At 37.0% G+C, this 23569-nt stretch overlaps 1 protein-coding gene across 1 annotated transcript in view; it reads left to right on the top strand.

Annotated features, from left to right (window-relative positions):
- LOC121640431 (CUB and sushi domain-containing protein 1-like) overlaps nucleotides 1-23569 on the top strand; it is a 344948-nt gene that overhangs the window by 101965 nt on the left and 219414 nt on the right. Inside the window, exons 3-4 of the mRNA XM_041986178.1 lie at nucleotides 17897-18091; nucleotides 19117-19324. Coding sequence (XP_041842112.1) covers nucleotides 17897-18091; nucleotides 19117-19324 — 403 coding nt within the window. The remainder of the gene's footprint in view (nucleotides 1-17896; nucleotides 18092-19116; nucleotides 19325-23569) is intronic.

The raw sequence follows: 23569 nt of genomic DNA, 5'->3' as shown, positions 1-23569 counted from the left end.
ATTCAAGACTTTTTTTCAATCTTGCAGAAGAAAATGACTTGTTTTTATAATGACACTATTGTCAGAAATACAGGATTTACAGGATCTTCAGAGTTATTAATGTCATTCTTTTTCAAACACACCATGGTGATTTGTTTTTTGCTCAATCTTAAATTGAATGGAAATTAATGCTACTTCATAAAACTTCAAATAGTGACCATATTATTTCTGTATAAACTCCTCACGTTTACTTGCAATTAGGATGGTGATCCACCTCAAGAGCCAACTTGTCTTGGTACCTTAACTGAAAACACAGTTCCCAAAGTAGAAACAGACTAAATGGAAAAATCTGTGGTGTCAAGGTTTGCAATGTACTCAAATGCTGGTCTACTGAGAAAAAAAATCCCCAGGGTAAAAGAAAAGCAGCTTGCAAAGCATTGTTCTTGGCATCTAATATTGTCACATTTGGTCCAGTTTGTGTTTAACAAAAATTAGTTTTGACACTTGTTAGTATTACATTTAGTACGGGTGGTACTTTTCTCATCAGCTTCTTTTCTCTTCTCATTTTGTGTCTGTCTGAGATGTGTCAGAAATGTAATCTGCAGAAAAAGATGAAAACAGGCTGTTTTGATGTTTCTTACAGGCACAGTTGATTTCAACACAGTATTTGAGTTGGTTTTCAGTCCCATGTGTGTGCATACAGTAAGCCTATGTATTGTTTGTCTAAGCGTTAAGCATGGTTTTCTGACATGCTTGTAATTATCCTTGCCCTGATGCTTGTCTTGCGTGACATGTTTCACATGAGAGCTTCAAAAGTTTCTCTCTGCTCCAGTTGTCAACACTGTTGCCTCGCCCCATGTTCCCTCTTTTCTTTCTTAAAGGTTTTATTTTTCCAATTCTCCTCTATTTTTCATTTCTATTTCTTAGCATGTAGCTTTCATTTTCAATACATAATTCTATTCACTGTTTTCTAGGTGTGTGTTATAAAAATGTTGCTCCTTGATGGCATTTTTTGCTTCGTGTCCCTGCAGTTCTTCTGTTTGTCCTTTACTTCCCTTGACAATCCTCCCCTTCTTTTGACTGCCCTTCACTCTCTGCTGAAAGATGGATGGATGAAACACTGTAGTTAATGAAACAATAAATTATTGTGTGTGTGTGTGTGTGTGTGCATGAGAGAGATGTAGATAAAAAGAATGTGTATGGTGGTACTCTGTTACTATGTGTGTCATCGCCTACTGAATGATTATGACTGTCATTTAGACTGCTACACCTTGTCAAAATGTCAAACTTATTTTCTTTAACAACCATGTGTGTGTGTGTGTGTGTGTGTGTGTATGAGTGTGTGTGCCTGCTCGCACAGATACGCATGTGCAGAACAGAATATGAGTTTGTCCAAGCATAAAAATGGTTTTCTCTGGACTGAATACTATTTAAGTAGAAACACTGCAAAATGGAATAAAAAGCTGCAAAGTACTGTAAACCCATGGTGCATTCAATGTTGCATAGTTGCACAGTTCACGCTCACATCATCAATCATCTGAGATGATCTTGGCTGCTGCAGTATTCACATATCTATGAGCCCATACACATGCATTCAGATGTGTTTGCATGGAAGTGCAACACTGAAAATATACTAATATCCAGATTCCTTGTTTGGCTATTAACACATACACACACACTGACCTTTAATTTCACATTGTTAGAATATGTGCTTGTACGTATATACTGCAACACACATTTGGGTGTGTATATCTCTTTTGTTTTATGATGTGGAATAGGCACACACTCCACTGCCTGTGTAGGGATGATTAATGGTCATTGCCCTGTTGGATAATGAACTATAATATATATATATATATATATATATATATATATATATATATGTATATATATATATATAATCATGAAATAATGATTTATATTTCTCTCTCTCTCTCTGTGTGTGTGTGTGTGTGTGCATGTGTGTGTGTGTGTGTGTGTGTGTGTGTGTGTGTGTGTGTGTGTGTGTGTGTGTGTGTGTGTGTGTGTGCATGTGTGTGTGTGTGTGTGCATCTGTGTTACATGGGTATATTAGGTATTTAGTTCACTGAACATGATTCAATTAAACAATATGAAGAAGTTTCCTGATTAAAGCGTACAGCATGAGTCAGTCTCAGGAAAATGGCACATGATTTTGTATAATCCATATTTGAATGAATTTACTATTAAGTTTTTGGAAGGCAATTGGCAAATTTTTACAGCACTACTGATATTGCATTGTGTGTCAGTCTTTGTGCATCCTTGCACTGAAAGGACAACATAAGCAGTGTATAAATGGCACTGAGATACTCTTTCTACACATACGCTGGCCCTTGTAGCCGAATTCTATCCCACATTCTCAGTGGTTATGCCACAGTTCATACTGTACACATGACTTTCTAAACATGAGTCTCCTGAGTCACAGCTGGAATGAGGTCATCTGTTTAAAATCCAGCTGTGACACTTGTTGATTGAAAATATTCCAAAGCCTGTTTTTTTTTTTTTTTTTTTTTTTTGTGTGTGTTTTTTCTTTCTGATCTCTTTTCTCACAAGGATCCACTGCAGCCCACATTTTTATCAGGATCATAGTAACAACAAGGTGACTTTTTTTTTAGCACTGCTTACAAAACGTGCAGCTGGTTCATTTTTCAGCTACTTTGCACATGGAAACTTACAACCACTGAGTAAAATTGAAAATCTAGGACATGAGGTTGTGCTTTATTGGCTGTGAAGGATCAGCGGGTGTGTGTATGGAATTCTACGTAGTCATACAGTATGAATCTAAAACATGCTGCAAAGAGTGGGTGCATGTCACATTCACACATGTGCATGTCTAGAGAGACTTGCAAATAACTATCTTGCAAGAGTTTGGACTGAGATCTGGAGAACAGGATGCAGTGTTAATGCAGTGCTGATGAAAACATAATATTTTTTATCATGAAAGGGGGAGTGTTATTTTACAGGAATGTAGCTGGCAGGTGTCAACAGTAAAATCTGAGTAGCGCCTATTGAAGCATAGAGGAATAAGTGCATTTAGTATTTTGTATAAGTATTTTCATGTGTCTTTAGATGTTGGTGTGTGTGTGTGTGTGTGTGTGTGTGTGAATGTGTGTGTTCAGCTATAGCACAGGAAGACTTAAAAGGGTTCTTTATTTCCCCAAACACGACAAGTATTGATCTGGAACACAAGAAACACCCACAAACCCACACTGATGCAAATGAACAGACACTTTTTCACTCACAAACACAAGCAGCTGTGCACACAAGAGTGAATTAAATTTTTATCACTTATTCTGTCTCTATCCTACACAAAACAGTTTAACCACACACACATAAGAGTGTTGACACTGAAATATAGGTAGGTTTACCAGGGCTTACATTGCTTTTATGGATAACACCCACAGAGGAGCATGCATACACATACAGACAGGTGGGCAGACTGAACAGGGAATCTGGGGACAAGCGCTTCTTTCTCACATGCACACACACACAGAGTTAAGTAGCTGATTTGTAATTAACATCAGTCATTTTGAGAACGAAGTAGGACTGAAATAAAGCTATCAAATTAGGTCTTTCTGCCTTTGCTGCAAATTTTTGTTTAGGTTTTTATTCTTAGACTTGTGTAACATTGTGACACTAAGTGGACTGTTTGTTCTCTTCATCATTACAGTGCTGTATCACCTGCATTAACTGTATATATAATAAGGATATGGCTGGTTTGTCTTTTGGAATTTTATTTGAGTCCAAAATGCAATATTTGTATTACTTGCCAAGACGTTTGGTTTGAATGCAAAAATATTTTTTCATTTAACAGATTTAGAAAAAATAAGTCCTCATAGGGGTCCCAGAAGCTCTTCAGCAACATGAATAATGGTTTCATTTCAATCTATTTTTAACAGGAAACCCAGAAGGCTGACTATCATTGCTGCTCTTTACAGTTGTAAATATTGCATGGTTTTGCATTTTGATCACGCAAATATTCAGGATATAAAAAGGTAATAAGAGTCTAATTCTCCAGTGTTTTCTTATCACATTTCTCTGGATTTAAAATGAGAAGAACTTGTTCTTACTAACACAATATCCTCAGCTTTGCTTGGCTTCACAGATCAGATTTCTTTTCTGTTTTTCTTTGATTAAAGGTGAGCCCATTGCATGGCAGTTTCCCAGCTGCTGTGTGGTGTATGATTGTGAATAAACATGGGTTAATGAGAAGCATTATTAGACATTTTTTTCATATTAGATACCTCCAAAATACATAATTGTTATATAACAACACACCATCACACCACCACATCAGCTGGCTATAAATCTGTAATCCAAATTGCTCAGCTGAGTGATGTCATCTCAGTTTTCTTAAATGTGTTAAACTAGAAATCCTCAAAAGACAAAAAAAAAAGAAAAAAGAGGGGGAATCATCCTGACTGAGTGACCTGCTTTACACTATGAGGAAGCCACAATACATATCACTGGAAGTAAAGTGGAAAAAATGAACAAAATTACTATTAACCGTGTATCTTATTAACGTTAATTAGAATTTTTATAACTTCCATTGCAGGCGTTGTCCACTGAAAGAGACAAACCCAAGTCCTGGTCCTCCATGTTTTTGTTCCCCCTGGGCACTTAATGAGTCACACTTAGTCTCAGATACAAAATGTGCCTCATTAACTTTCAGGGAACAAAAACCTGTAAGAGATTTGCCCTTGACAAGCAAGATTTGACACCTTTTAACACAATTACTTGGATTCAGACTGGTATTTACATCATCATTTTTCAGATGAGTAGAAATTTAAATATGTGGCCTAGTCATAAGTCAAGATTTTCTGCTTGTGTGGTTCTATAGATCCCATCTATTTAATTAATCACACTTGCCTCTGATATATAAAGATGGCTGACAAGTATTCATATCAACTGTGCCTGCATGACAGTTTCACAAACATGCAGCGTGCAGACACAAAACTTTACAGATGTGTGGTTGAGGCGCTCTTTTCTTAGGTGCTTGTAGTATATTTCTTAAGTGCATAAAGCTTTTAGTTATCATAGCTTTTGTGATCCAATTCCAAAATAGTCTACAGCTGTCATTGTTATCCTCAGTGTTGGTTTACTGGTCTTGTGGAAGTATAAGCTTTGCAAACATTGCTATCCTACAAGCTGTAATTTTCTGTCTTCATTCTGATGAAGAGCTTCCAAACAATAAAAAGGATTCTGCACCTCTTCATGTCATTGCTTCAAATGTGTGAGACACCATTTCTATGTTTGTCTGTAAACAGAAACCAGCTTGAGCTGTTGCATCGCACTTGCACAATTTTGTGTTTTTCTTCCAATTTCAGAGGTGTAATAACCTTCTTTGTCTTTGCAGTCTTTCAGATCTGACCTCTCAGTGGTTGCTAACCTTGATGGCACTGTCAATACTTTTCAAAGAGGTTTATGAGGCCGACCACTGCTTTCACAACTATTGTGATACACTTGCAGCAAGTGTTAAGTTTGTATCAGCAGTAGCTTTCAGGCTAGCAGGAGACCTGCAGCGACAGTCCTGCCTGAGTGACAGAATGACTGCAGGAAAATAGTGATAAATTAAATGGTATTAATTACAAGGGATTGTGATGGAGTGAAAATTAAGGAACAGCCTATGAACAAAGAACGCATAAACAGTGAATTTAGTTAAACTAAGTCCTTTCGTATTGATAGCTTAAGCAGAGTCAGCAAATTCTGGCTGTCCACATCCATTGTTGGTTTGATTGATGTCACGATGTATCATAGGAGTGGGAGTTTTTGGATGTCCAAACAAAAGTGATTTATTGGCTTTCATGTCATCTCAATAATGTTTCTCAGTTCATCCTTTATAGACATGTGTAAGCATATTTACAGCCAACAGACAAAACGTCTGTGATGTTCCTCATTTGCAGTTATTAGAGTGACATGATTAGGTGGCAGTACAAGAGTTTTGCAGTGAGACTGGAAGACATGTTGGATATTTTCAGATCATTCAACTTGTCTTAAAGGATTTTTTGACTATCAGTGAGATGAATTTGTCATCTTGTGGTGTGCTGAGCAAACTTTTTAATAACTGCCTGATATGTGATGAACATGGCAGCTGCCGCTATCAGTGACAGGTCATTTAACACGTTTTACTTTGTGAGAGCAGGTATGTCACTCAGATAAGGAGGAACAAGGGTCATTTTATTCTTCTGTTATGTTCACTTCCAGATGAATGGGCAAATGTGGAATTAGGCATGTCACATATTTTCAGTTGAAGGATTTCACATTGCCAAATAAAATATTGAATAAAACCAACATAAAGTTCTATACACACAATAAAAATTAATTAAAGAAAAACTTTGATATGGATTCTGACTACTTTTTGTTTTTTATCTCTGCAATTACTAGTAAGTAGTGGATATGGTACACCTCATACAATCCAATTTACCTGAACAAAGTCACAGTTTTTACTTCAGTCTGTACTGGGGAAATTGCAGATACAATGAAGCAAAGAAAGTACACAGAATAATGATATTGTATTGTTAACCATTATTCCAATTTAACTGCGACTCACTTCTGTGCACCAGAGAAAAGCTTTAGTCATTTTCCCCCAAACTGTCTGCAAAATTATGTGAAAAATCACATTAGCTACCAGGCAGTAGGAATAACAGATTTATTCTTTCTGGAGTTTGAAATCTTACCTACATAAAAGCATCCATCTTTAAAACAACACCTGTAAATCTTTGCTACAATTAAACTTAATTTCTATCTTTTACATAGTAATAGAGTAGAGAGTAATTCAATGCTACATCATTTCTAAATTGATGCTGCATATTTAGGTATGATACAGTGTCTCACAATTAATTTAAAACATTGTATATTGTGTGCCTGCTGGTGTGGGCGTATGTGTGTGTGTGTGTGTGTGTGTTGCCTGTGTCACTCTGATGATATATGGGAATAGTTTTGACATTGAGTTTACCCACAATTCGTTGCTGCCCAAGGGACCATGAACTGTCACCTACCAAGGAAATTGACTCTTTTGCACACATGCGCAGATACACACACACACACTTATGCACACACCTGCAATAGCGTGTGTATGCAAAGGCACAGAAAGAGGCAAACATGTATCTTCTGACATGTACACAGAGGAAGACAATGAGAATGGCTCGTCCTTTAAGATAATCAAAGATAAATACATGACTCATGCACAGAGTCATGCAGGGAGACTGATTGAATCCACGCATACATACAGCATGAAGAAAGACACACACACGCCACAAGCTCATCCATCCATTTTGTATGGTGAGTTGACAAATGTAAATGTGCCCAGAGGACAGCAAGGCTAAATGAAGATGCATTAGACTTCTGTCTGTGTGTAAATGTGTGTGTGCATGTCAACAAAAAGGAGTTGCAACAACCAGCAGGGACAGCCATGATTAATGTTCATTTAAATATCTGAGTGACAAACACATAAGTTCCTGTTCTTTTCAATGTATTTGTGCTTTTCCTTTTTGTTTAATTAAGTCTTTAATGTTTGTTACATGTTGAATATTTATTCTGTAGTTTTTTCTTTTAAGTTCCAAATTTCTGTAAGTCAAATTTATCATTTATCTAATTGTTGCTGTGCTCTCAGGTGAAATAAACAATGGTTTACCTATCTCATTGTATACCACCTGCCAAATAAAACCACTCACACTGATATAATCAGTCCCATGGTGTTATGCATCACAAATATACAACATCATGCTGGTCTGTCTCTCTGTTTTAGCACACATGTAATTAGGACAGCTCTAAGATAATAGATTTATGGTGCACCTGCAAGAACACACATTTCCTGATCCTGTACTCTACATACAGACATGTGCATTTGTACACATGTTTACTGTTCATGCATGCAAGTATTGATGAAGCAAGTGATGTTGAGCTTTGTGTTTTCATGTCCCCTCTGGTACCATTCAGCCTCAGGGCAGGCCACTCTTACTAGAAAGACTCTGGCCTGGTCAGGGTTGTCATAGCAATGATGGCAGGAAGTAAACTGGTATTTGGAAACCAGGGAAGAGAGGAAGAGTGTGGTTTAGGGTAGATGAGAGACTGGGAATGGATGTGGATATTAGATATTTTGAGCTTGTGCAGCTAAATGAGATGCTATTTTATCTGCAGGCCCTCTTTTCTTTTGGACTGTCTGTCATGGTGAGGTGCGGGGACCCTCAGTAGTTATCCTGAAGGGTTCATTGATCTCCAAGCAAAGTTTATTACATAGAAAAATAGGCAAGCTAGCAGAGAGAGACAGACATTTAATATGGTGACATTTATTTTCTTTTGGTTCAAGTCATTTCTGTGATGCACTTAATACCATTTCATTCCAGTAATGCACTTCTCAAGGAGAAACGCAGTTTGACTGCAGGTTTGCTGGTTTCTTTCAGATGAACTGGGTGGTTCAGGTCTCAAACACAGAGAATTAGTCAGCTGCATAATACAATTCTGCCTGAACCTTATTCATAAAATTTTAAATGAAATGTACAGTAATACTTTACACAGGCAATGAAAATTTTGCATATATAAGTGTATGTTTTTTTTATATTGTCTTAAGTTCAAATATTATTAATTAACACTTTAAAAAGCACATTTAGTTAAAAGTGAAGATATTTACCCCCCCCCCCAAAAATAAAAAAAATACTACAATAACAGCGATATTAAACAAACTAAAATATAGCCATTATTAACGCAACAGTACACATACTTTTTTTTTATATAACTAATTAATAAATAGATGAAAATTACATTTTTTAGATTGTTGTTTTGGGAAGCGGTTGTGTTTATTTGCAATCTAAAATGAGCTTTCGTAAAAGACATTTAAAAAAAAAAGTAACTATTATTTTACTGCAGAGGTTCCCTTTCATGAGAGCACATTTCATGAGAGAGTTGTAAAAGTGTTTGAAGAGACTGATTGATGTTGTCTCTTTTTGTCCCCTAAAGCACTTTCTAGCCTTGGGCTAGGTCACTGTTTCCATAGCAACTACCTTACCTGCCAGTAGCATGGTATGCAAAAAGTGTCATAGTGTCACCTGTGTTGCTCATGATAGTCTTTTTTAAGGAAAAATATATAATTTCTACAACTTTATAGTCAGAAACATGTGTCATGAAGTTGGTTATTTTTACAATATGAGGATTTTATTTTATTAGCTTTTTTAATAAAAGTAGATTGGTGGCCACAAATTGATTTATGGTGCTACTTTTGATTCAAATAAGGAATAATCAAAAGTAACAACAACGATGTAGTCATCAAAAGGACTAGCACATATTGACAAACTATCAGTTTGGAAGTTTGGATGGTTAGAAGAACTTAAACACAGCACACAAACACCTGGTTAGGTTTTACATTTCATTTTATTGTGTTTATTGGTGAGGGAGCCCTTACAGAAATCTTTAATCTAATATACTAAACTAAGGAAGGAAGTACTAAGGAAGTAGTAAATTTTGAGACTAAAACACTGAATTCATGGATATGGATAAGACTTTTATTGGTATCTATTATTTTTCAGCCTGTTTTTATCACAGCTACAGATACATTTAGACAATTATTATCCCATCCATTTTATCCTGGACTGGTTTGCAGAGGCAATTTTCTGAACATAGATCCCCAAAACTCCCCCCCCCCCCCCACTTACAGCTACCTCCTCCAGCTCTCTAAGGTAACCGAAAAAAATAATCCCTCCACAAATTCTTGTTTTTGGACTGAGGCCTCCTTATAATTTCATATAAAAAGAAAGAACTTGAAGCTGAAGATTTTATCCACACAACTCCAGACTGCTTTATTAAATAGCGATGAAAATGTAGAATTTGGTCATCGATCTAACTAGGACTGATATATTACCTGAGCTAAGCTGCCCTCTGTACAGTTGTACAGCTGCTGTTAATAATTAAAGCTCAGTCAGTTTTTACAGCCCAATCACTGCAACATTGAAATGTCAAGAAAGAGAGTTTTTTTCTGCAGTTTGCTTCAACTTACTACAAGCTCACTGCTGAGAACCTCAAAATACCTGCTTTGATTCTTTAACCGGAGCAGGCATAATTTAGATGAACACATCCCATGACATGACAGTGCAGGAAATTCATCCTAATTGTTTTTTTTTTATTTTTTTATTTTTTTTTATAGAGGAAATGTACATTAGTTCCTAGTCAGAGGAGGAAAAAAGAACAAATGGTCCAAAAAAAGAACAGAACTAAGGTGGCAGAGCCCTTTTCAACAGAGCAAAGGAGGTCTGAAGTGTGAAAGCAAAAAAGGCCTCAAGCATGAATCCCCCAAGCTGCAATTTAACAAGTTCTGTCTTGAAGTAATGGTTCTCTTTGCTCTTTGCTGCTTCAGGTCTGAGAAGGTTGAGAATCATTATTTGATAACTAAGAGCTCCTTGTGTCCTTGCAGAATGGCACACGGACACTCGAGCTGTGGCTTGATGTGTCCGTTATATAAAAATAACAAAACAGTAACAACATCTGTGATATTTCAATCTCAGCTTGCTGGCATTAACTTTGCAGATGAGCCAGATTTTTTATTTTTTATATTCAAAATAAGCATATATTCAAAACTGGAAAAGAAAAGAAAAGAAAAGTAAAGAAAAGAAAAGAAAAGAAAAGTAAAGAAAAAAAAAGAAAAGAAAAGAAAAGAAAAGAAAACCAAAAGAAATTATACAAACAAGTTTGCACCCCTTCTCTGTGGCTGTGGTAAAAACCTAGTGATCCAGCGCATGGTGGTTATGGTACTGCTCATTGCTGCATGGGGTTATTCTATATTACTATCCAATACTTCTTGTTTCCTTAGTCCAGCTGGAGAGCCTGTGGAGAGCTGGTGTTTAACAGAGTGTGGCTGCTACAGCGATTACTCTGTTTAGCAGATGATTGATGAGAAGCACTGCTGGAAATGTCACTCGCCTTGCTAGAATATTTTCAATGAGTGAACATAGGAAAGAGTGTTAATACATTTTAATTCATTTACTCCAAGGAAGCAGAGCAGAAATGTAACTTTTATTATTTTTTTTCCTTTAGCTACAGGAAATGTGGTGTGGGGCTCTGCTCAGGGCTGCAGCTTGCATGTAGAGACAGTGCATGTTTTTATATTATTCTTCTCATCCGAGCCCTAATCCATCAATGTTCTTTAGCACTGATTAATTAGGCTAAAATTCATTCTATGTTGTTTTCTGTATTGTAGAACAAAGTGAAGTCTGTCCTGCTTTGTGGTGATCTTTGGGAATTGATGCTGATAACATCACAGGATGGCACACTTAAAGCTAAATTCCAACATCCAGAATTATAAAGTAGAATCCAAAAATGTTGTCCTCATTATCTTGGACAGGGCATTTACTATCTGAGATAATAAACAGCTCCATGTCCCAAAGCAATAAATACAGAAATGAAAGCTCTGATTTGTAATAATATTGGGATGTTCAGCACAGCATGCTGCTTTGAATAAGAACTGCAGCAAAACAAGCTCTGTTCACTTGGGAACCTCTGTTTTAAATGCTGTAGTGGATCCCAGAAAGTTTAATCATCACTTGATGAATTATCTTACCAACACCAAGTTGATTACTTTAGTATTACTGGAAACACTTGAAATATTGCAAATATTTGTGCATAGATGCAACAAAACCACGAGACACTGATGTTTATCACCAAGGCTTCAAATAACAAATGCTCAATATAAAAATCAGTGCTGCTTAATAATTGGTACATTTCAAAAGTAGAATATTAAAAAGTCTAAATTTAATGCTCAGTGGGTTGCAGCACAAGTGTGCTCAGAACGTGAAATGCCCATTTAACATTCTTATGTAAATAAATTCATGCAGCCTCAATGTCATATCAGGTGTAGACATGCAGTATGGGCACTGAACAGGTGGAGAGGGGCCTCTGATCAGCTGTACGTCCTTTGGCCACAACTGGACAGGAACTCCAAAGGTTTTTTTTTTTTTTTTGGTTTTGGGGCTGAGGGGTATTAAGTGGTTAGAGTTATTAAGTACTATATGTCAAAAAGACTGTTAATTCTTTTACACTGTGGGAGCACTGGTGGGGCTGGGGAGTCCAGTTAGCTAAGGGGCATTGGCATCTTTCCACCCACAACAGCTACATATAAAAAATAGCAGATTACAGGAGTCTGGTAATTTATGTTTATTAAAAACATGTACACTGTGGAATCTGAGGGGAGATGTTAATGGATTGTTGATTGAACTGACTAAATTTCATTGTTAGCCCAGAGTCCCTGCAGAAATGTGGTTAGAAGAGTTTTGTGAAGTGTTTTGACTCAGAATGGTGGCTGATGGTTAGAAGGTAAACGATTAAAGAACATTTTGGCACAAAAAAAATATTCTTTTCTTCATCTTTTCCCAACAACTGCTCCAGACATCTTTAGTGCAACACTAATTTTAAACTTTTCCTAATCTGGCAAAGTGTAAAATCCCTCTGGAAACAAAGCCTTTCAGCTTCCCATATGAATTTCAAATGTTAACATCTGTCCAAATCCCTGTTTGGCAATATTCACACAGTCTGACATTTGTTCTGGTTCCGCTTGAATTTACCTTTACAGCCGTCTGGAAACCAAAAAAGAAATTTGTGACTTTTGCCAAATGCATCCATAAATCTGCTCTAACTGTTGCTTGTGGTAACATGCTAGGGTTACAAAAACTCCACATTTACCTCTAGTTGTTGAGTTTTATATGATTGACAGCTCTCTAACAGCATCAAACACATAACATGTTGATCAGTTGGCTTAAATTAGTGAAGTCACATTTTTTAAACTGATTTATTTCTATTTATTTTCTTTTATTGTAATCATTAACATTTTTTCATCTTGTTTCTTATTTATGTACGGTGATGTAAAAGCAGAGGCATTGCACAGGAGCTTGCTTAAGTTTAGCTTCTTACAGGAAGCAGCTGCTTTTAGAAGTCTTATATTACACACAGATGGGAATGTGACATTTCAGGGCAGTCTCACTCACAACTTGGCTTCCACTGAAGCTTGTTCAGAACTCCGTGACATCACAGTCCAATATGATGGGTAGCCCTTTAGTGTGATTCTTTAGTGGGCAGACTAGCCAAGTCCAAAAATGATGGTTTCACATGGGACTTGAATTTGTCCTCTCTGACTGAATTCCCACCACCACGCTTCAGCCTCTTCCTGCAAACCTTCTGCAGCTTGAAAAGGATGTTTAAGTGGTACAGACTGCATAGCAATAAGACTAAAAGGGGGCCTCCCGACCACACACATCAGTGGACCAGTGTTGAATTCAATTGGGATACACTGAACTATAGCAATAACTTGCAAATACAGGCAATGGTTTAAGTGTGTGCATAAGTACATGAAGTGAGGAGGTATAACTAAATTATCATTTTGATACAAAATTTATTGGTTGTAGTATTGAAAACGTAATAGAGAAATGGAAACTGTTGAGATCTCTGGCAGTGTATTAATTTATTTAGAGGAGGAAGAAGAAAAGAGATCAAATAGAAAATAGGATACAATTGTCTATGTACAATGATTCTGCAAGACTCTCATTTATTATTTAACAAAAGCCTCTATCAACAACTCTCTCATCCACCCCTTCCTTCCATCACTTCCTCACTCCTTCTGGCTCCCATTGTTTACTTCCGTCATACTGCATTTGTTTTTTGTTTTTTTTTCTGTTTTAACACACTTTGTCCTTCCCCATGTCACTGTCTCAACCTAACTATTTCCATCCGCCCTTTCCTTCACCCTCTTTTTGTGTTACTGTCATCTTTAAGCCTTACTCTCATCACCAATGTATCCCTTCTGAAATATTTCCCTGGCCTAGAGTTGCTATAGAAAGACACACACATGCCCTGAAGTTGTGAAGGGCAAGAAGGAACAAACACAACAGAGGAGCATCATCAGTCACTTTCAGTACACACACACACACACACACACACACACTTTGTGTGTTTGCTTCAATGGACATGAACTCAAACCCTAACTCAAGTCTAGCCAAACCAATTTAACTATAAACCAACTAGCAGTTTAAGTCTTGGTATAGTACTTGAAATTTTGACTGTGTGAAGACATGTGCCATGAGTAATACAAGTGCACACATATGTAGGAATGCACAATAACATGGCCATGCACATGCCCTGGGTAGCAAGTTTCCCCACTGAGGATGGTTGGTGCAAATGGATACAATTCCTTCCCACTACCATGGAGACCACACAGATGCGAATCCAATTCCCCAATCAAAGCCTTTGCTGGGAAGTCAGAGGGGGGTCATGTTCTTCTGGCTGCAGTTATGCTTTCTCTGCTATAACACATAAATCAAAGGAAGCACATGGCTGTCAAGCAGCAGGGTGCAGTGGCTCACAGATGAAATCACCATATGATATTGGTTAAATTAGCTTAGTATTGATATATTTCAGTCACTTGAATACATAATTGTAAATTGACTTTTAAGACAAGCTGTAGATGGTGAACTTCTGCAACAAGCTTTTAATTGTAAGAGATTTTGTATTGGGAAGAGGACATGTTTTCATTAATACGGCAGTTTTGTATGTTGTGCTGCTGTGTAGGACATTTTACTCCCACAAAATCTGCTTTAATGAGATAATGAGAGGCCCTGTTTTGTCCTCAGGGCGGTACATGAGCGCACAGCCAGCATAATGGCTCCTTTTAACTCATCTGACCAGTTTTTGTCTTCTTATTGGTCCAGAATTATAATTCCCCCTTTCTCTCTAAAATAACCCAAATGACCTCAACTTGCAAATAGTTAGAATAATTAAATTTCCAAACAAAGGAGTCATCCAATATGAAGTGATCAGCGCAATTATGAGACTCAATACAAATGCAAATAACTAATTCGATCTTTCTCCAACATGAGTGTCCTAAACAAGGTTTTACACGACTGATTAAAAACAAAGCAGATAAATCAAGGCATTGTGTGCATAGCTTGTGTTATTGCCTTCAGTTAGAATGTGAATAGTTTGCTGTAACACTCTTAAAATATCATAATGACTATTGAAACCAGACCCCATTTATAATCTGGATTTGTAGGGAAATTAAGTAACTGGTGCCTAATGAACATCATACTTCATATTATAAACAAGTATTCAGCAGAAAGCAGAGTTTTCCAAAGCATGTTTCTCAAGTTGCTCCAGAGCATCACTTGGCAGAGTCAATAGAAAACGCAAATATCTAATGCTAAATCTGACGATGTCATTACCAAATTATACTGTACTGTAGCTAGAAGGATCACACATAAACCTAAAACACAGAATGGACACAGTGAAGTCCTCTTGTCAGGATCTTGTCAGTAGCATTCAATCAGTGCTATTTTAACAGCTGGAATGGATTTATTTGGAGAAAGAAAGTGGAACTGTTTTATCCTAGGTTAGATAAAAAGTTGTTGAATTCAACAGATATTATTGGTTCATTAAAGTGAAACATTTTCATATTCCATCTGCATTTGACAGCTTCAATGGACCTTGTTTCAGCACTAGGATCTATCCATAACAGGGACAGCTGTACCACCTCATCATGATATTCATTATTAGAGGAAACATTTGTGTAATATTTGGTAAAATAATAACCCTGGTAAAGCTACGGCAGGCTCCCAAAAAAAGAAAAAGATGTATCACAAAACGTGAAATTGGGGGCAGCTCAGTGACCTCACTGTAAATTGTTAGTGTATAATGGGCAGTTTGACATTTGGGGAAATATGTCATTTGGTATTTGGTAGAGTTAGATGTAAAATCAACAGGATCTAAGAATAGAATGAGTAATATACTGCCTGGTTAACAATAAAGACCCTGCAAACAACTTTGTGATTTGTAATACCAGCTATTATAAGAAAGAGAAACTTGTCCCAGTAAGTTTCTGAAAAACCGTAAATGTTACTAAATTCAACTAATTCAATTAAATAAAGTACAATGGTTATTTACTTGTTTTTTTTTTTTTTTCAAAGAATGGGCCGACAGTGTCCTAAACTCAGTCTGAACAAGTATACCTGGCACATCACAAATATGAGGCAGAAAAAATAAATAAATAAATAAATAAAACAAAATAAAATAATACAAATCACACTAAGTTTAATGGCTATATGGAACCAGAGAACCAAAATAACTGATCCTAATTTTAAAAAAAACTTGGCTTTGAATTAAAAAATGAAAAAAAAAAAAGACAAAAAAACAAAACAAACAAAACACACACATATATATATATATAGTATTTCTGGAAAATAATCCTCCGAATCATGTCACTAACATTTAATCCAAACAGCAATGAAGCAAAGTCTCAAAATCTATATATGTGACTGTGTCAGTGTTGTTTGACTGAATTAAAGTCTGTTATAATAAGAAATTAAAAAAGAAACTGTACTGATAGTGGTAAAGAACCCGCAGGACATAAAGACTAAAGGAGACGAAGGCAAAGGTCAGTGAAATGTGTTTTTCCAGAGCAGACTTGAAAATGCCTCTGTCAGGTTGGCTGTATAGTTGCTGAATAGATAAGTACTATCTAGATTACCTGGATAGTAACAGCTCACAGGCATTTTATCCCATTCAAACAACCCCTTACACCCTTATTCAGGCATCAGTCCAAACGAGGGAAACCCTTTACCAACAGTACAGGTATTACATCTTTTAAACATGCAACCTTGGCAGAAACAGGAGTTTACACTCACGTACGTGAGTGTAAACTAACAACTTGGCTTGGAGACAAGATGGCTTTCATTTCTTTCCTTTTCATGGTTTCTCTCCATCCATTTGCCCGTCCTTGAGTCAGAGCTTTAGCTTTGCTCTGGACTTGGTTGTATGTCTCACCTTATTAAAACAAATCAGATGGCATGTTGGCACAGAGGAAAGCGTGGTCTGCTGAGTGTGAGTAACTTGCCTCATATGCACGACTTTATACAATCCAAATAATGAGTCAATTAGAGTAAATTATACATGTTTAGGACCCACTGCAATTAGATCCCCTCTATTTTGCTGTCAGACAGGAGTCTCATCTCTTTCCTGTCTCCTCCTCCCATCCTTTTTACCCTCATCCATCGTTCTGTCTCTAGCCTTTTTCCTGCTTCTTTTTTGGTTCCTCTCCCTTGTCTGTCACTTTCTTTTTACTCCCCATTCCTCTCCTCTTTATCTCTTCCTCTCACCCCTTCCCTCCCTTCTTTCCCTCTGTCCTAGTTCTCATGGTCTCATGGTGAAGCTTTGTCTAATTAGCATGCTAGCGTTTAATTGGAACAGCATTTGCAAACACACAGATTCACTCACTGAATACCCCTTACATGTAGACACACTGTACCGTGCATGCCCATAGATAGACACACATATCAAACCATTGCATGCACACATTACACACCCAGCAAGTTAACATGCTCCAGTTATACAAATGCGCATAACACGCAGTGTACACCAGGGTTAGAGCCTGTGGAGTTCGTCCAGGTTGTATTACAGCCACTGTGTGTCTGCCCCTTCTGTGGAGCTAAGGCATGTTGGCTACAGTCACAGCTGATTTTGGCCTAGTTATACCACGAGCTGCCTGTAGCTGCTCTCCCTGTAGAGCTGTGTCATCTAAGAATGGGCAACAACAGATGCACATTGGAGGCAAAATGCCAGCCAGACATCTAAATACCACAGTCAGTTTGATATATTTTATAGGTCCCTTGTAAACAAAATATAAATAACTTTTGCATTTTATGTTGCTGACTATTTCATTTGGTGCTTCATTTATTATGGATGCAATGACAGTGAAAGAGGAAGACTGATTTTAAAGAAAAACCTGCAGGGCCATGGAGAAGTGAACTAACAAATCATTACAAATTTGTTTGGAGTTGATTGTTTTTGGAGTTGTTTATTGTAAATCATGTATTTTTTTAAAAAATACTTAAGTTTATTTTTAAAGTAAAAACTGTTTTCTTTCCTTGCCTTTCAGTCCTGCCCAGCCATACATGTGGCACCCCCGGCCTCATTCCAAATGGAGTCATTCATGGCTCGAGATACAACATGGGGGACAAGATCCGATACAGCTGTGAGTCAGGATTTGTGCTGGAAGGCCACATTATCCTCACATGTATTGTATCACCTGGCAGTGGAGCACAGTGGGACTTCCCATCACCGTTTTGTAGAGGTAAGATTTTTCTTTCTTTCTTTCTTTCTTTCTTTCTTTCTTTCTTTCTTTCTTTCTTTCTTTCTTTCTTTCTTTCTTAACATCACTGTAATAACTGTTTATGTTCTTTAAAAATATAATTAAAGTATATCAAACTTTAAGTGACCTCTTAGCCATTTGTAAACTTGGGTTATGTCTTTACACTTTATTCAGTTGTGATGAAAAAAGTGTATGAACAAGGTCGTGACAGAAGCTTAGCAGCACCTTCTGTTATGATGGTGAAATAAAACATCAGGGGAAAATAATAACATATAAAGTTAAGGTCATGAGAACTCAAGGACCTTAACATTGGGTCATGAGCAGGAAGATTAGAAGCTCTCTGGTATTGATTTCCCTTAAAGCACAAAAAAGTCTGACTCAGATTACGCTATAAGCAACTACATGAGCCAGATGGAGCCCAGCATCATCAAGCAAAGGCTTTTCTAATGATTCATTAGTCTGCAGAACAGATATGTCCATGTTACCGTCACCGTAGTCAGTGGATGGTTGAACAACACAGCTCAGGGTTGGGCAGATGTGCCGATGATGTATTAATGAAAAGTATTTGATGATGGTAATGATAATGATTGAAAATGACAATATTGTCATTTTAGTTATAATTAAATTTTATGAGTATGTCTTTTACATTGCTTTATCTTAAGATTCACCTTTTAAGACTCATGGGTTGATTTGTAACTGAAAATAGGGTCTTAATCAAACAACGGAAAAACATGCTGGTGCTTTCAATAATGTTACTTTAATGGAATAAAATATAACATTGGACCATAGTACCTTCTATATAGTCATGCAGCTGAAAGTGCTTTTTGATAAAGAAAAACAAAACAAAACAAAAAAATAATAGCAAAGAAAATTGCAAATACAAGCCTGTTTAAGAAGGTAAGAAGGTCAAAAACAAATAGATGCAGTAAGAAATACAGTTTTATGCGTATGTTTCAGGGTTCCTATTCCTTCTCATTCTCTATGTGTGTCTCTCCATTTCCAACCAGCGGAGGGAGTGTGTGGTGGTACGTTACGAGGCACCGCAGGTTCAATAACCAGCCCAGGGTACCCTGCAGAGTATGACAACAACCTGGATTGCACATGGTCAATCCTTGCAGAACCTGGGGACACTATAGCTCTCGTTTTCAATGACTTCTTATTAGAGGACAAATATGACTTCCTAGAAATCAGCGGGACAGAAGCACCAAGCATATGGTAAGAACCAATATGCATCTCATTCGAAAATTGCAATATAAAGAGGTGTGTCTTGCTAGTGACATGAGTCTTTGTGTAAATCAGCAGGAAATTACATATGTTGAACGGCAGACATAAGCAGACATTAAGGAGGTTAATTATATATTTATTGATCTTTTAAATATTAAGAATAAAAGAAAGTACTACTCAGCCTTGATATGAAACAAAGCTAGAATAGGATCTTCCAAGAAATATTATGGCAGAGGGTTAGTTGTTTTGTTCAATAACTTGGATGAACAGTTGTAGGTTTCGCTGCAATTTTTTCAAACGTATACTTTCAAGAGGGGAGAACTTTAATATTAAAAGAGCACTAATGATGTTGTTGGGTTGGACAGATACAACTGCTGATTGATTTGCTGCACAGGAGTCCTGTTGATTTTCCTGATTTATTCAAGTCTCACAGGGAAGGGTGATAAATTGTTGTGTTTTCACAGCCATTTTCAGTGGCTGTGTTTTAAAATTGGCACTCTGTTGTTCTAGAACTCACCCTGATTTTTAAATTTAGAGCACTGTTGGAATTTGCATTGGTTCGCTTGGAGTATCACACATATTCATTGAAGGCTTATGTGTTTTTGCAGGGGAGGAGGCATCCTCATGGTTAGGCATGCAGGGTTGTCACTATTTCTATATAAGTTGCTGAGAAAATCTTGAGAGCGGAAAGTGAAAAAAAAATAATTTGGCCTCCCTCAGTAATAACACAGAGGCCTGTGAGCCAAGTCTGCTCAGAAATCGACTGTAGCTGACTAAAAATTTTTAGGCTGCTTCAGGGTGTGAGTGTGTGCCATATATTTGTGAAGCAGCACATGGCTAAGGCAGAAAAAAAAAATGTATATTTAAAGCTTCACTTGATAAACTGCATTAGGAAATTAAAAGTGCTCTTATTTCACAGTAGTCTGGGATATCTGTTTTTTTGGGTATCCATATGACCACATGCAGAGTCTACCTGGTACTGGTACAGTAAAACCTTAATAAAATCTATGGGCTTTGTGCTGTTCTCAGGTAACTTCGTACATTTGTAGTCAAGGTGTTGCTGTGGGTACTTTATGAATAGAACCATTGCTATCATGATGTTTTCCACTTTGTAAACTAAAAAAAAAAAACAATTAGGCAAGGATAAAAATGTGATTAATTCATTTGCTTTATCACAACGTGCTCAGGCATATGAACATTCAAAATGTTTATAAGACTGGAATTATATTTTGTGAGCTCTTAGCTCTCCACTGAGACCAAGCTGTTGCATATTGACCTGATAATTGTAAATTTATTGTTGATTTAATTTGTGTAGGTCTGTTTGGGCTAACAGCACCTCCAAAACCCCAGGGTTTAACAAGTTAAAAGTAAAAGTACTGCTAATGCAGTGGTCTACAATATCATTAGGCGTGCTGACTGTGTGTATATTTTAATACATCAACAGTACGGGCTGTGCCATTTTAATTAACAATGATACAGTTGATGCTACTGGGAAAACTGGAACAATCTCATATCAATTGTTGGAAAGGTTATTGTTCTTTTTGTTTACCCTCTCTGACACAATTCACACTTGGACTTATGATTCTGTGAATCAGATTTAATTTTTTTCAGGGATGAGCTGCAATGTTAAATTCCATTTATGTAACAAAGAAGACTAACTCAGGGCTGGACATGGACAAAAAATCAGGCTGAGGGTCATACTAGACCGCTATACTACACACATATGCTCACACGGAAGTGCACACATGCATGCATGCAAACACAAATACGTAGGCTAAATATACACCACAGCTCATTGTTCTAAATAGACCAACATTTACACACAACTATAAGCCACCACTCCAGTGCTTTTCTCTCTCCTACTCTTATCAAAAGACTCAAAACAACAGTCACAACAGGACTCCATTATTCATATTCACATATATTATGTTAATATTAACATGACTGTGTCGTTTTTTCAGCTAATACCTCAGATGCCAGTTTACCATAAATATATGTTAAATCAAAATTTGCTGCAACAGTAAAAAGAAGAAGTGGTCAACAGCAGCTTCACCTGATGTAATTCAAATACCAGTGGAAAATGAAAAAAGTAAACTTACAACAAATATGAGACTGGCCAACCTTAAAAGGGGTTTCCAAACTTATCCATGCAGCAACCCACCTGGGGAGGTATGTTTTGGTGCCATATGAACAGAAACACATCCACAAACGTACACTCCATTTGAAGCTGAGAACAAAAGTCTCAGAAATCAAACACATTTAATCAACAAACATAAAAATCTGCAATCACATAATTTACACCCAGATAAACACACTCACAAACTAATCTAGTCAAAAAGTTCCCTCATCATAATTTAACCTGGACTAATGAAATGTTCCTCACTGGCACAGTTTACAGCTGGGCAGCTTCTGAGTTGGACAACGGCGTGAACAGTATCTGTGTACAGACTAGTATAGCTGAGTATTAAAGTACACACCTGTCAGTTTAACATTGCACATAATAGTAACTAATATATGTGATACAAGGAAATCCCATACAAGACCTCCTGTGTATCCAAGGTTGGAATAACCAGTAGCTTTATGTCTAGGCTGATATAACTGCAACACACCACAGCAACATTTATAATAAAATGGAGTTTTGACAGCAAGTAGTACAAGGGTCATTATTATAGCAGGTAGTACCAGGGTTATTATTGCATCAACTGTTAGAGGAGCTAAGTCTATTACTGAGCTTCTGAGAGTGCTTGAGCCAGGATTAGGTTGACATGCCTTTTCACTGTTGCACTGCCTTAAAGTGAGTGAATGTCCTTGAATGGCTCAGAAACATTTATTTTTCTTTGATTATGCATTGAAGTAATCTCATATCAACAAACAAGGTGCAGCTTCTATCTTGGCACCACTCCTTTAAAAAACCCTTTGCCCTTTGGTGCCAAACATCTGATGACCACAGGAATGTCTTCCCCTTCTATATGTTACCTCTGCAGGTACAGCGCCCCCTAACAGGAATAAGGTGAACTACAGTCACAGAAACATTTGGCTCCTAGAAACAGGCCCCTAATTGTTAATGGAAGACTGGCATAACAATTCAAAAACAGAACAGAGAATGAAAAAGAAGAAATGAGCCAAAAAGTGTCATGATGAACAAAGTACATCATAGACCAATCTATACTTCATTTACCAAGAAAAGTTCTGTCACTGGATTTTCAATAATATTGGTCTTTGTCTGTAACCTCACAGTCCTTTTTTGTTTGCAAAAACCTCAGGCCACTGACTGGCCTACTTGTGTAAAATAAGAATAAAGATAAAAATTCAAGATTCTCTACATCGGTGTGATTGATTGGATGGTCTGGTACTGCCACCCACCCACAGACTAAACAACTTTTTCTCTTTAGTTGTCGTTAATACGCTATTGCTGATTGGTCAGTACCCTTTACATTTTTTCTTCTACCTTGTCCTGTCCAGCATCATAGCAAGCAGAATGATGGTGTGGCTGTCATGTTGTGCAACAATTTTGCTTTGCCAAGAGGAGCTTTATGGATGTAAGGTCTCTTTTGATAGTTTAAGCATTATTCTTTATTTTTTCAGCTTGTCTACTGCTGATTTCACATATTTATGCTGGACTTGACAAAAGGGTTGGGGGTTGTTTTCAATGTAAACAAAAGAAAAAAAAATGAAAGAGAAAAATATAGTAAAGAGACAAGAGAAAAATGAGAGCAAAAAGAAAAAAGAAATAAAGACAAGGATATCCAGATAAAAGACAGCAACATCAGCTGTTCAATCTTAGCAGAAACAAACAGACAACCAGCAACTACACTTGTAAGGGGAAAAAAAAAACAACTGCAACATCACCAAGAAAACAGAACTGACAATTTTCAGAAGCACTTATGAAAAAAACGAAGAAAAACATTAACATAACTGTAGTTTAAGTGATTTTTTTTTAAAGATTAATAAACAAGAGCAAAGTATGCGAGGTACAGCTGAGAGGATGAGGAATGTGGTGGTGTAAATGGACTAGGAGACAAAAAAGAGGAAAACACTTCAGGATGAGAGAACGTTCTGATATTTTCAGGTGGCACTGGCAGCAGCGTGCAGCAGTCAGCAGCAAGACTGCTTAATACATGTGTGATACAGATGAGACAGCTGGTGACGAACTGCACATTTATATGTAAACATAACATGATGATCACTAGTTGAGATACTTCATGACCCTTATGTTGTAGCTGTAATTATGGCCAT

The sequence above is a fragment of the Melanotaenia boesemani genome, chromosome 1 (genome assembly GCF_017639745.1).
Source record: "Melanotaenia boesemani isolate fMelBoe1 chromosome 1, fMelBoe1.pri, whole genome shotgun sequence".
In the NCBI taxonomy this organism is placed as follows: domain Eukaryota; kingdom Metazoa; phylum Chordata; class Actinopteri; order Atheriniformes; family Melanotaeniidae; genus Melanotaenia; species Melanotaenia boesemani.
This window is presented reverse-complemented; position numbering and strand designations above follow the sequence as displayed.